Genomic DNA, 13,799 nt, shown 5'->3' with positions numbered 1-13,799 from the left:
AGCGTCTTAGATAATGGGTGGTAGTCCGTGGACAAATATGAGAGAGCTGTCTTGGAAGCTACGGTTGGTAAAGGCATCATGTACGGTGACCACACTGGCAGAGCATACACGCTTCCAGCTTTGGACGCATCGGATAGCCTTTTCATTGGTTAATCGGAAGCCTATGCACGTCAGATTTAACTCCTGCTGCAAATAATCGGGGTGTATTACCTTCCAATCGTCGGAGGGCGTAGAAGTTGCCGTCCTTGCTTGACTGCGCTTTATATACCCAGCTAGGGTAACCGAAAATAGTTGCATTTTTCTGATGCGTCACATCAAGAGGGACAAGGGAATGGAAATGATCAATCTGAGTTGGGAGTTGGGAGTCTAGCAGTCGTTAGGGAAAAAGGAAAAAGTAGGCAGGACAGTAAAGGGAACATACTAGGCAGGGTTTGAAGTGTAGCGGCTGCCTTCTTCTGCAGCTCTTCTCTAAAGTCATTCGGGATGAATAGGTCATGGACATTTCGCTGGTATCCAAGAATGTTCTGGTTATGAGGTCCAATCGGGGCATAAAGATGATATTGAACCTGCTCTCGCCTTAGTACCGCGATATATAGCTAAACTGGGCTTGTCAAACGCACTGGTTGTTGAAAGGTGTTTTGGGAAGTGAAGTATGAAGTGGCACCGATGCCGGCGTGGTCGTGAGCGTAGGGATTCTGCTGAATCTGGTGGGTGACAACCGCGCCCGCACTTCCTAGTGATGTTGTCGAGGAGACAAACGGGTCAAATGCACTTGAAGCGGCCAAAACCCCGTTGTTCGTTGCCTGGATTGAGTCCTACACACTTAGTACACCGTCCATACGCTGGATAGGACCGGTACACACCACTGTCTCAAAACGCTGTGGCACAAAGTCAGGCACGTCCGTCAAGCCCCATTCCGGAGTTCCAGCTTCTTGACGTAGCTGAGATACCCCCGAGTTTGCACCTATCATAAAATCAGCAGCGCTTCTATACGTGTATATGTAATAAGGTTGAGCGTACGAGAGAGCGCGGCCTTGGGAAGAAAAGGTGCGGCACCGGCAGCCTTGGGAGACAACGTCGCCGGCTTCTTTGCGGTAACGGCCGTGGTGACGACACCGTTGCTGGGAGTGGTCGAGGGAGTGAAACTGGGCGACTCAACGTTCAACCGTTTCTGCTTGACGCCGGCGCCACTGCTACCGAGACATGAGCTATCCGAGCCTCAAGACAAATGCATAAAACGCATAGAATGCATCTCTCCAACCTTTCATGCTGCGCCGCATTCAGCTTCTGCGGATCATGATTAAACGCGCATCCTTGAGAGCGTTAGAACCCGGCCATAAAGGGGGGGGGGGGGGCATAAAGATGACCACCACACCTTTATCCTCATATCGACACCTGCCGTATATCGTCACATTGCGACAGAGCGTATCCTTTGCATTTTCTACAACTGACGGGTCAGTGTCAAAAAGATTAGATGGCGCTCTATAAACAAACGACAGCAACACGCGGGGAGTCTTCTTTTTCTGCAGCTTACCGCGCCCCTTCAGCTTTGGAGAACCATTGGTGCGTCTCCCGTCCTCGAGATTTGGTTTCCCTATAGATGCCATTTCCCTCCACAGGTCACAGCACGCGAAGTCAGCGCGAGAGAGGCCCCATCGGCTCTTTGGAGGAGCAGAAAGATCGTAGACGAGATCGATGAACGAACTCCGCGCATTCCTCTAGTTAAGCCAACCAACCCTTTTTTGTGGTGGGCGCGCGGCAAAAACGGTATTTATCTTATCTGCACCGCACAGCGCCAGCGCCCAGGTCAAGACAGCAGTCAGCCTCGAGCAGCAAAGTCCACGGTGAGAAGAGACGGGAGAAGACGAAGATGATAGAGCAGGAGGAAGAGTCGACCTTCTCGTCGACCTTTTTCTCTTTTTCTTTTCGTGGGACTTTTTGAGCTCTTTTTTTTTTTTTGATGAAATTCGCGATGTTCTCTTTTTTCTTCTTTTTGCTTATCGAAGAAAGCTATCAAGCGCCAAGACTGGAGTGAATACGGTAATATTACAGAGTTACCCATATACATACGGTCATGTGATGGTTATAATACATGATGTCTTACGTTACAGACAAACCGTGGCTTTTGACGAGGAGGAAGAAGAAGAAGAAGATATAAGAGAGGAGAAGGAAGAGAAGACGGGAAGACGGGAAGAAGACGACGAGCAGGATAGATAGTCTTGCACTGATACTGCCACGCAAGTGTGAGGAGTGGGAGGAAACCGGGTATATCTGCGAGCACACGCATGAGCTGGTCGATATAACATGGCCGGAGAGCACGGCGAGGGCGTCCAGCTCTCGACAAACCAGGAGAACACGCTGCAGACGTATCTGGCTGTGACGGGACAGGATCGGGAGGCCGCTATACCGCTGCTGAGACGCTCAGAATGGAACGTCCAGGTGAGTGACTCGCCACTACATGCAGGATACAGCTACTGATGATCTGTGTTGTATATAGATTGCCATCACCAAGTTCTTCGACGGGGAAGCTCCGGATCCTGTGGAGGAAGCTCGAGCGGCCATGGACTCCGCGGTGCCGGCTCCTATACCGCAGACTCGCCAGAACCTGGCTGCGGACATGGCCTACTCGAGCTCAGGCATTCTCTCAGCTGTACGGCAGACTGAGGCAGCTCCTAGGATTACGTCCCAGCCTTCCGATACGCCTCCGTTCCGCCCCCCCTTCATACTAGCTATCCTGTTTACTCCGTTTAATCTCATATATCGACTCCTCTCCAGCTCTCTCCGCCTGTTCGGCGCGTTATTCCCCTTTCTTCCACGCCTGTTCAGCAATATCTCAAGCTCGACCCTTTCCAACAAGTCCTCACAGGGACGAAGGTCTCTGGCTCCAAAGGATACTGCCGCACGGTTCATACGTGAGTTCGAGGAGGAGTATGGATCACATTCGTTGCCCTTCCTTGAAAACGGATATAACATGGCACTCGAGAGGTCACACAAGGACCTCAAGTTCTTGCTGGTTGTCCTGCTCTCCCCGGAGCATGACGATACCGATGTCTGGGTGCGGGACACTCTCCTCTCGCCAGAAGTGACTGCATACCTAAACGACCCTTCCAACAACGTCCTGCTATGGGGTGGGAACGTACAGGACTCCGAGTCATATCAGGTCGCAAACTCGCTCAAATGCACCAAGTTCCCCTTTGCGGTGGCTATTGCCCATACTCCCAGCGTCTCTTCCACCGCCATGTCGGTCATCGGCAGGATTCCAGGCCTTAGCTCTCCGTCGGAATTCCTTGAAAAGCTCCGAGCGGCTACCAACCAGCATAAGTCTTCCCTGGACCGTGTACGCTCCACAAGAGCCGAACAACAGGCTTCGCGAACACTCCGGCAGGAACAGGATTCCGCCTACGAGCGCTCTCTCGCCCAGGACAGGGAACGGGCGAGGCAACGTCGTGAAGCAGAAGCTGAGCGTGAGCGACAGGAAAGAGAGGCTAGGGAACAGCAAGCTGCGGCTGAGAAATATGCCAGGGACCTCCTACAGTGGAAACAATGGAGGGCCCAGTCGATACCCCCCGAGCCTCCCGCAGACAATAAAGATGCGATCCGTGTCAGTCTTCGTTTGACCTCTGGAGAAAGAGTGATACGGCGCTTCTCGGGGGACGCGGAAATAGAGGAAGTCTACGCATTTGTAGAATGCTATGACATTCTACATCCAAGCGAGGAAGAAGACAAAACTGACACATCAGACGTTACGGAGCCGGAAAATTTCGAGCACAAGTACGGATTCCGTCTCGTCTCGCCCATGCCCCGTGCTGTTTATGAATTGGAAGCTGGAGGGACGGTGAAGGAGCGGATAGGCCGAGGCGTTAACTTGCTAGTCGAAAGCATTGAGGACGACGACGACGACGACGAGTGATGGGTGGGTATAATGTTTATATGGGTTCATTCACTTCTACTATAGAGAAAATTCTTTCTTCGAGTGGTTACCCTGGAGTTATTGATATGGAGGACTAAACTTGATACTCATTGCATTAACTTTTTATCATTATATTTTTTTTTCTCTTCATCTTTTAAGATTGTTCATAACTATTATTGCTACTCGTTAAATTGTTAATAACATCGATTTAACGGCAGAAATCCTGTATCACTGCAGTTATCACACCTTCAGTTCTTCGGATGCTCTCAACATCAACCCATTCATACTCCGAATGAAGCCCAGCACCAGACTGCCCGAATACGATGGAAGGGATGCCCGCGTCATGAAGTAGAGCGGCGTCGGTCCAGGGGTCCAGTGCCTGAAACGGACAAGGCTCGCCATACACCTTGCCCGTAGCATCATACACACACCTGGAAAAGGGGTGGTCCTTTGCAATCTCAAACGGAGCCTTGTGAGCCAGTACCTGTGGAGGCCGATATTTGAATCCAGCCACCCGCTTCTTGATCTTAGCCAATATCCCACTGACATCTGCCACGATGGACTCCTTCGTCTGGACTGGGATAGTCCTGAATTCCACCGTAAGCTTGCATGAGGCGGGATAACTGTTCGGTTCGATTCCACCCCTGATCAAGCTGGCGTGGAGAGAGGCTCTGCCTAGATCACTATCCTCCGGCAGCGTAGATTCATATTCTTTCAGCGCCGTTAGGAAGTATCCGGAAAGTAAAATCGCATCAACTCCATCGTCGGGCCTTGATCCATGAGCAGCAACGCCCAATATCTCTATTTCCAGCCACGTCATTCCCTTGTGTGCATGAGCGATCGTTTCAAGGGTTGGTTCAACCACGATAGCGGCGTCAGCTCGCCAGCCGGCTTTCAGAAGTTCTTTGGTGCCAATAGATGAATATTCTTCGTCCGCAACCGCTGCTAATATGACGTCTCCGCGGGGTGGAGGGGACGAGGTTTTGGCGTGTGCCAGCGCTCTCATTGAAGCAGCAATACCAGCCTTCATATCTAGTGTGCCACGCCCTACCACTCTCTTGCGCCCATTAGAGGATACAGCCAGCTCTCCCGAAAGAGGATTGAGGCCAGACGAGTAGCTATCCAGTGTCACCGTATCGGTATGGCCGTTCATCATCAGGGATCTGCCTCCTCCAGTTCCACGCAGGATACCTATCACAGATGGCCTACCAGGGGTACCCTCCAGCCGATGAGCTTCCAGGTCTCGATGCTCTAGCCAGGAAATTATGTAGTCTGATATCTCGCCTTCACCCACGCCGCTAGGGTTCGACTCTGATGGGTTAGACGAGTTAATCTGCGTGAGAGTCTGAGTTAACTCGACACAGTCGTCTGAAGAGACGTCCTTTGGTGTGGTATACGGGCGGCTCCCCTCTGTCCCCAGGATAACGATGACAGAATCAGGGGATAAACCGATACAGGAGGGTTGCGTTTTAGCAACATGTCGTAGACCAGATAGACCTGCAGCACCGCAGGGCCCTACATTGACCCCTTTTGAACTTAGATACTGCACTCCCTGATGGGCCTCGTAGTCGGAGATGGTGACACTGGCATCGACTCCAGGCTGTAATATCGGCCATGCAATCGATGAGACAGTGCCACATTCCAGCCCGCTCATTATCGTCTTGGATACCTTCACCTGTGTCAACTGGCCTGCCTTCAAGCTCTTGTGCAGACAGGCAGCCACATCCGGCTCGACAGTGAGAACAGACACTTCCCTGCCTTTTGCTTTGTAGTGAGATACTACCGCTTGGCAGAGGGAGCCTACGCCCACAGGCGAGACTATCACCGTCGGTTTGAGCTCCATGTCCTGCAGCTGGCCATCAATCTCAGTCAACATCGTAGAGTAGCCATCGACAATCCAGGTGGGAATCTTCTCGTATCCTTCAAAGGCAGTGTCTTGAACTAAGATGAAATTTGGATGTTCGTCTGCCTTCTTCGCTGCTGCAGAGATTGCATTGTCATAGTCTCCCTTGACAACGGTGACTGTAGCCCCTTCGCTGGCTATCCGGTCTCGGATATGCTGGTCGAGATTCTTGCCAACAAAGACCTCGGAGGAGATGCCCAGTATCTTCGCCATGCGGCCAAGGGCCCGTCCATGGTTACCGTCTGTCGCGGCGAGCAGCTTGATACGTGCACTTGCGGCCGCGCGAGAGAGCTCCTCCAACGAAGGGCCCGGTAGATTAAGATGTGACGAGACGGCCAGGTAGACAGCCCATGAAGCACCGAGAATCTTGAAAGATGGAAGACCTAGACGGCTGCTCTCGTTTTTGATAAAGACCTTTGCCACTCCTAGTTCCTTTGCAAGCTTATCGAGAGAAACGAGTGGACTTGGTTCATATGAAGGAAGGGATTGATGGAACTGTTTCTCTGTGCCAGCGACCTCACGGTCGATCCTAAACTGCTTTGCATCTGGATTATGATAAATGGAACGGCGAGCCTGAGCCATTCTGAGTATCTTGATAGTTATCACCAGAGAAAGTGGATGATATTATTATGCTGAAGAAGTTGACTGCCCGAGGTCAATGTAAATACTTTGTCCAACCGACGCCCTACGCCTAAATTACAAGGCTATCTGGCAGCGACCGTCAGCTGGAGGCTTGAAGGGTCTCAATCTCGGCGCTACTTGGGCATAGATGAGGGCGTGAAGCCGAAGATAATGCAAAAGTAATTAATAATATATCGTATTTGACCAAAATATGACGTTGTTGGCGTAAAGTTGCTGTGATATAATGATAAATCTAAGAGATTTAGTTCGATGACAGCCTGTATAAGACACACTGGGCTAAAGAAGAAAGTGAATAAACAGGAGAAATAGAGAGAGAGAGAGAGAGAGAGAGACAAAAATCATCATCTAATAATATATAATATATCAAGATATCTTCAAAGTATCGTCTGGCCGTATCTGGGCACCGGCGTCGTTAGGCGGTTCTTCGTTTCCAGCCACAGTCGCTGCTCCAGGCTCTGATTGTACACCTTTGTCTCTGTCTCCTTTTAGGGGTTTGATCTGGTCGACATTTTGTATCCATCCGCCTATCTTCTCTGACTCCTTGATAAAGTCGGCACAAACCTTTAGATTGAGTCCGGCACTAAGGGCGCGCTGGACCTTTGCATTTCGAGATTCAGAGACGAGATCGCGCAGTGCTCGTGCAAAGTACTCACTCAGGACATCCACGCTCCAGTCGTGGGGGATCAAGTCGAGGACCTCGCGTACGTCGAAAAGAGGAGCGAAGCGGGCCAGCAGGTCTCCCGTTCGCTCCGTGCGATCATATGGATCAGTAATCTGTAGAAATTCTCGAAGCAATCCTGCGAAAAGTTCTTTTTGGCTTTCAGATGGTGAGAATTTTCTCAAGAACATGCTTTGGGGAGCCGTGCCTGACCCCTCGAACAGACAGTATCTAATTGCCGAGTCATAATCGCCAAGGCCGTGGGTTAGGAGATGAAGTGCATCATGGTGTCGTCCCTGGCGCCCACCTAGAATTATACATTCAGACACAAGCTCATTTTTAAAAGGCTCAATTCGTTCAAGCACAGCTGGGATAGAATAAGGTAGATCTGAGGGAGGGGATGTTGCGGATGTGAATTGGCTTCTTGCTCCGGATCCAAGAAGCTGTAATAATCGTAGACGTGATTGCCACCATGGCTCCGAAGGTGCATTATCAGAAATGAAGCTCAAGTACGAAGGTTTTGGAGGTCGGAGGGCACGATAGGTAGAGTATGATTCGATGAGAGATGACCTTGCCTCGGGTGAGCTTTCAAGTACTGAGAGGACGGTATCAAGGTAATATGATATCAAGTCGTCAGCGTATCGTGTGATCTGGTAACCCTTGTCAGTACTGATCAAGAATAACGCCAAAAAAGCGAATAACTCACATTTTTAGTAAATACAAGGTGCTCCAGGTAGACTTGTACAGCCCCAGGAGCACGATCTTTCAGTATTCGAATGACTTGAGGTGGATCAAGCTGGACTCTGCTGGTATCATCCGAAAATACCTGAATTCCAAGCTTGGGGTTCCTCGCTGCAAGCCAAAGGCCATACTCCTCAACCAGGTTTGGGTCTCTTATTTTCACAAGATACTTCCGTACTTGAAGCTCAACAGCAGGAATGGTCATTTCACCGCCGACATCCTTCTCTCCTTCTATCGTCCTGCGCCATGTTCTGAGAACATGACCGGCCATTTTACGGCTTTGGTATAGGCGACTCAATACGAAAAGCCGTTGGTAGAGCTCCAGTAGCTCGACTGCGCGGGTGAAATTCCCCTTCCAGTTGTCAACCAGTCTATTAAGCTCGGGTCGTACCGCAGAGGCCGATGCCATCCCATTAGCCTCGTTATGCTTTGCATCAAGGTGCAGCAGGAGACGAAGCAGAGCCGAATCAACACTGTCAAATACATAAGTATCATCTGTCACGCTTCCATACCCCCTCTTCAGATGCCAGGAAGTCAAGTATCTCACTAGCATCCGTAGAACTGGTTCCGTTAAGTTGAACTTCGTCGCTCCATCTTGCTCTCCGGATACTTCAAGGAAGGCATCAACGACTTTGGTAAGTCCTGCACAAACCCAAATGCCTTGAGGCCCTTGTAGAATTTCTTCTCTAAGCAATGGTGTAAAAAGGAGAATGATCCGAGGGTCTAGTTCTCCTGCAGTTAAGGCATCCTCCACTGCTTTAATCGCGCTTGGAGTCTGATGTTCCGGCTCTGTGGCGATGAGATCCCTGAAAAGAAGCAGGCTAGCCTTTTCTTTAACATAATTTAAGCCCAGGGACTCAGTAGCTGTTCTGGGTAGAATCGAATCCAGCCCACCCATCATCTCTATTATGGCAGCTTTGTTAGCAATTCGGCAACTCCTCGCACCCTCCAAATCTTGGGTGAGCAAAAGAGCATTCTCCAATTGTAGAGCTAACGGGTTACGAAGGACACGCCATATCTGACTTCCCTCCCAAAGTACGATGTTGCTTTGTACATAGCCTAGAGTTTTGGCGAAATTGGATTCTTCTTCGTTCCTTTCTGCCTCCCACCCACGTCGCGGTTTGACAGAAGAGCCATGTTTAGAGCCATCTGAATCATTTTCAAATAACTCTTTTTCCTTTTGTAACTGTTCAATGGATGCTTCCGTCCTGGGATCGCTACTTTTTGGGGGTGTCACGGATCCAGGAGTTCGTAGATCTGGCACGTTCAGTCGAACAACCTGTAGAAGTTCCCCGACATCTGCAAAATTCACATTGTTCGGGCTTACTGTTTGGCCAATGCCAACGGGTCCAGCATTGTGGTTCTCCAGCGATATAGTTATAAGGGACCGTTGTCTCTCTCCTTCCCCTGGATTAACATCCCATCTTTGCACCTCTAGGCACTTTTCCTCAGCGCATCCTTCCTCAGCGTCAGCAGCTATGTTGACCACCGCTAAGATGTACCCATCATCACTATTACCGCTCGGGTTGGAGCGTGGATCATTGCCACCATTGTCGAGTACGATTGCATCGGGGTACGTCTGAAATTCAATAGTTCCACGTTCCGCTGTTTCGCCTTCAAGGTTGACAAACATACCCACGGCAGGATTCGAGGCATCTGTCCCAGTAATCAGCAGGAATTCAGACGGTGTAGGTGACATAATGTGCGGCTTCAATGTTGCAGTATTCCGCTTTGGGGTTGGAGTGGGAGTTGGCGGGAGAGGTTTTTGGCCAAGCCCATCAGCCGGAGCGGCAGATGGAGACCTGCTTGGTATAGATAGTCTTCTATCATGAGAGCCTGTTGGTTTCGAAGATTTACTATCCGCAAGGGATTCTGGGGTCGATGTTCCTGAAATATCTGGCTGCACGCCCTGCTGATGGCGCTCCGAGCTTGCAGCTATAGCATTTAAACTTGTACTTCTTCCATGACTCTTTGCTCCTGAATTCCCATTTGAAGCTGCTAACACTTTGTCCAGCGCAGGGCTGGAGCTTCTAGATGGTATATTTTCTACCTTAAAGTCATCATACTCGTCATTTGATGAAATTGGAAAAAGAGGAATCTTCTGGCGGTGCTCTACCTCAAGTAAAGCATAGGAACGGGAATCCGCAACACACGCGATTGTACCTCTTCGATTGGCGATCAGACATCCAGGGAACTCAATATTCCTTACTCTCCGCGGCCCTTCCCCGATCCTCACAAGCATTATCTTGTCCTGCATCCCTAGCATGATGATAGGGTCCGGCGCCTCGTCTCCATCGTCCATGTTCGGTTCGTCAAGATCAAGGCCACCAATCCAGTTACAGTTGGAAACTTTTGTAGTCCCATATGCAGGGCTGAGTTCTGGCAGCGAGTAGAAGAAGACGGATCCATTGCAAAGGACACAAGCTTTGCTAGCCGTTGGAAGGACTAGAATTTGCTGGATTCCAGAGGACGAAGTGCTGCGGGCCAACGAGGTAATGGGTTGTCTTGAAGCCAGGATAAACGAAGGGCTACCATCCTCCAGCCCGGGTTCAGGCGGTAGAGAGACGAAGTGTAGTATTTCACCGGCAGAGGTGCCAACATATAGGTTCTCGTCTATCCACAAAGCCAACCGTTAGAACTAGCCAACGCAAGGAATAAGGAGAGGGAGTAGGATAGTAATGCATACTCCAGTACTCCACACAGGTTATATGCGCCTGTCCCTCGCCATCTTCAGCCTGTACCGGGACATCTTCGAGGAGAGGCCGCAGCACATATGGCCCTGTTTCCGGAGGACTGATGCGCCTCCGTTTCCGGCGCGGATCGATGTCACCATCGGATCCCATAATACTGGCTCAGCTTCACGCATCTCAAGGCATGCTCTGCCCCAGAGACTCACGCCCAAACGATGCTCCAAAGACAGCTTCTTGTCTGTTGTCGTCCTTTCGGAGCTTCAGGACTAACCCTTGACCTCCACAGGCAGCAGCTCAGGGATCAACGTTGTTCCGACTGGCCTTTCTAATGGTTTACAGGCAAGTTGAAGTTGACACCGAGGCAGGTTTATATATTATTCTTTGGCAAAGTCTCGTTTGTTAGTAGATAAAACTACTATTCGAGAGAGAGAGCGAGAGATGGATCCTCTGATTGCGTCAGAGAGCTTGACCTCTGCTGAGAATGGCCGCAACGCTGAACCTAGCAAGACACCAGCACAGATTCAAGAGGAGAATAAGTTTCAGAAAGCTATAGCAGTATGGCGAGGTGTGTTGATTCGGTGGCCAGATGCTGTGGGTGCTGAGCTAATTCTTCATTTGTATAGGAATCGACCTTGCGAACCTGATTGCTAAACATGATACCACAGCATCTGATATCGTATCACACCAGAGAGACTCCCTCGTCCAGAGGAAAGACCTGGCACAGAAGACCAAGGACTTCAGGAAGCTTGATGACGCATCGAAGCTGTCAGAGTATAAAGGGCTGTTGAAATGTGTGTACAGATAGCTACCGGGTGATAAAAAAAAAGAAGACATCTTGCTGACTGTCTCGAAGCGTACCAGGCCTTTATAGATCTTCTCACCAACCAAGGGAAGGTAGCGTCGTCCTCATTCTTACAATTCTATTCCGCGTTGTCAGAAGCCCCAGATCCCTATCCCCTCCTAGAGGCATCGATCGATTCTCTAGTCTTGTCCGAAGACACTGTTCCGAAATTGAACGCAGAAAAGGATTTCCTGCAAAATAGCGTCAACCGCTTGACATATCAGCTCGAAGAGACTGAAAAACGGCTAGCGGAAGAGCGTGCTACGCGGTTAAAGCTAGAAGAGAACCAGGATAAGAAGATTCAAGAAGTGGAAACTTCGTGGAAAGCTGCACTAGCAGAAAAGACAAGCAACTGGGAGGCAAAAGAGAAAGCGTTCGAGGAGAAGGCAGAGAACCATGACCGGCTGCTTAAAGAGCTTAAAGCGAGCTATGAGGTATCCCAGCGGCTGGACCGTAACGAGAACACCGAGGATAATACACGCAGCGCAGCAACGGCAGCGGAGCTCGAGATTGTTACATCGGATTTAGAGAGAACTAGCATTCGTCTTGCTGAGGTGGAAGCCCGCAATGAGCAGCTTAGTCTTGACCTTGCTCAGGCAGTTTCTCAGTCTCAATCTGAACATAGTTCCCACCCCATTGAAGAAGACCCTCAGTACCTGCGGCTGCAGAGTGAGAATTCCTCTCTCATGCGAAAACTAGAGGCTGCTCGCTTTGATAAAGATACAGAGAGGAATAGCTGGCAAGGGAAGCTTCGCCAATGTGAACGGGCTAACTCAAAGATCACACTGGAACGAGACGAACTCCGTGAAAAGCTTACCAAAGTTGCAGATTACGATGATATCAAGCGCGAGTTAGAGGTCATTAAGGTAGGCTCTTACCTTTTTATCTGGGTGATTGCGCCTTTACTCACTTACAGCAGTCTATTGAATTTTCTACCGGAGATGATGAACCAGATGCTTCTATTGACGATGCCAAACCCTCAAACTCCAAAGAAAATAACCTGGAGCAGTTGCTCCTTGCACGCAACAAGAAACTGTCCAACGAACTTACGATCTTACGAGTATCCCACCAAGACCTAGAAGGTCAACTGGAAAACCTCCGGGGAGAGCTCTCGCGAACCAACGCAGAACTGGAGAAGTCGAGAAAGCTGGCCACCAAGCTAGAAAACGACCTTCTCCATATCCAGCGCGAAGCAACCAACTCCTCCGCCATGTCAGTGGCTGGGACATATGTGTCCAGATACCCTCACGGCTCCCGTAGAGGGCGAGTATCACCAACCTCATCCATCATCTCGGGCTTCGATAACTCCATGTCCCCCTCCACCATGGAAGCAATTCGGGCTGGTGAGCCAGTCGGTGGTGGCTCCGGCATTCTTCCAATGGTCCAGGCACAGCGTGATCGTTTTAAACAGAAGAATGGCGAGCTAGAAGAAGAGCTGTCAAAGACTTATGGTATCGTCAAATCACTACGGGCAGAGGTAGCATCCTTGCAGAAAGATAACCTAAGCCTGTACGAGAAGACCCGGTACGTATCTACGTACAATAGGGGCCAAGCATCGACCTCCTCAACCGCAACACCGTACTCGAATAGACCCAACGCGACGGCGATTCAAGTAGATGCGGAAACCCCTTCTGGCTTATCACTAGATAGGTACCAGTCCGCGTACGAGGCTCAGATATCGCCGTTCGCCGCCTTTAGAGGCCGAGAGTCCGCTCGTGCGTATAAACGCATGAGTGTTCCCGAAAGGATCATTTTCTCTATCACTAGGATGGTTCTTGCGAACAGGACAAGTAGAAACCTATTTGCGGCATACTGTCTTGCTCTGCATATTCTCTTATTCGTAATGCTGTATTCTATGAGCACGACCGGGATCGAGAAACATGCTGGCATCATGCTCGATCATGGGGCAGGTCAAAATCTCGGGGCAGCTGACGGTAGTCCCCTTGATCATTTGGATTAACCAGCCTTTGTTTTTTCTTCTGAAACCAGATGTGTTTCAATCTGTCATTTCTGGAGCCTGCTCTTTTTTTTTCACCTCATGTTTTGATATTCTCACACGTCTAGATGGTGCTGATCTTGTGTGTTCCGCAATATTTCTACCTGTATATAGCATAACGTATTTTCATATGTTAGCCATGTATAGTCAGCAGGAAACTTAACCTGTGTTCCTCCGAGCAAATGTCCGGATAATAGCTGCGTTGTCGAAGGATTCTAAACATATCCTTCATACCTGTCCTCTAGTCTGCCGTCTTTGCATCAAATGCACTCGTCCTTTACCCCTGATGGGATATTTCCACTGCATGTGCGGAGCACGCAAATGTTTGAGATTGTGTGTACTCCGTGCTGGGAACGGAGTACGCCCAGTAACCATACGTATACGTCTACTGGCTTGCTGCTGCAAATTTCATGCATGC

At 49.9% G+C, this 13,799-nt stretch overlaps 5 protein-coding genes across 5 annotated transcripts in view; 2 read left to right on the top strand and 3 right to left on the bottom strand.

The window, feature by feature from the left end:
- The window catches only part of MCYG_06583 (PAB-dependent poly(A)-specific ribonuclease subunit PAN3), a gene marked incomplete at both ends in the record, with an annotated part of 2,530 nt that extends 923 nt beyond the window's left edge, over window positions 1-1,607 (bottom strand). The window contains 8 exons of the mRNA XM_002844573.1: window positions 109-161; window positions 211-366; window positions 422-566; window positions 621-815; window positions 864-964; window positions 1,021-1,218; window positions 1,376-1,441; window positions 1,535-1,607. Of these exons, the coding sequence (XP_002844619.1) occupies window positions 109-161; window positions 211-366; window positions 422-566; window positions 621-815; window positions 864-964; window positions 1,021-1,218; window positions 1,376-1,441; window positions 1,535-1,607 (987 nt within the window). The remainder of the gene's footprint in view (window positions 1-108; window positions 162-210; window positions 367-421; window positions 567-620; window positions 816-863; window positions 965-1,020; window positions 1,219-1,375; window positions 1,442-1,534) is intronic.
- Window positions 1,608-2,233: 626 nt separating this feature from the next.
- On the top strand, window positions 2,234-3,910 carry MCYG_06582 (UBX domain-containing protein 3; the record flags this gene model as incomplete). The annotated part of the gene is made up of 2 exons (XM_002844572.1): window positions 2,234-2,439; window positions 2,498-3,910. 2 exons carry the CDS (start codon window positions 2,305-2,307, stop codon window positions 3,908-3,910), a joined length of 1,548 nt encoding a protein of 515 aa, XP_002844618.1.
- Window positions 3,911-4,118: 208 nt separating this feature from the next.
- MCYG_06581 (diaminopropionate ammonia-lyase) lies at window positions 4,119-6,413 on the bottom strand (the record flags this gene model as incomplete). The annotated part of the gene is made up of 1 exon (XM_002844571.1): window positions 4,119-6,413. One exon carries the CDS (start codon window positions 6,393-6,395, stop codon window positions 4,119-4,121), a length of 2,277 nt encoding a protein of 758 aa, XP_002844617.1.
- Window positions 6,414-6,818: 405 nt separating this feature from the next.
- Window positions 6,819-10,697, bottom strand: MCYG_06580 (conserved hypothetical protein; the record flags this gene model as incomplete). Its single annotated transcript, XM_002844570.1, has 3 exons — window positions 6,819-7,763; window positions 7,820-10,467; window positions 10,541-10,697. 3 exons carry the CDS (start codon window positions 10,695-10,697, stop codon window positions 6,819-6,821), a joined length of 3,750 nt encoding a protein of 1,249 aa, XP_002844616.1.
- Window positions 10,698-10,982: 285 nt separating this feature from the next.
- On the top strand, window positions 10,983-13,345 carry MCYG_06579 (CASP; the record flags this gene model as incomplete). The annotated part of the gene is made up of 4 exons (XM_002844569.1): window positions 10,983-11,109; window positions 11,168-11,335; window positions 11,398-12,251; window positions 12,305-13,345. 4 exons carry the CDS (start codon window positions 10,983-10,985, stop codon window positions 13,343-13,345), a joined length of 2,190 nt encoding a protein of 729 aa, XP_002844615.1.
- Window positions 13,346-13,799: the final 454 nt, after the last annotated feature.

The sequence above is a fragment of the Microsporum canis genome, genomic scaffold (genome assembly GCF_000151145.1).
Source record: "Microsporum canis CBS 113480 supercont1.6 genomic scaffold, whole genome shotgun sequence".
NCBI classification, from domain to species: Eukaryota; Fungi; Ascomycota; class Eurotiomycetes; order Onygenales; family Arthrodermataceae; genus Microsporum; species Microsporum canis.
This window is presented reverse-complemented; position numbering and strand designations above follow the sequence as displayed.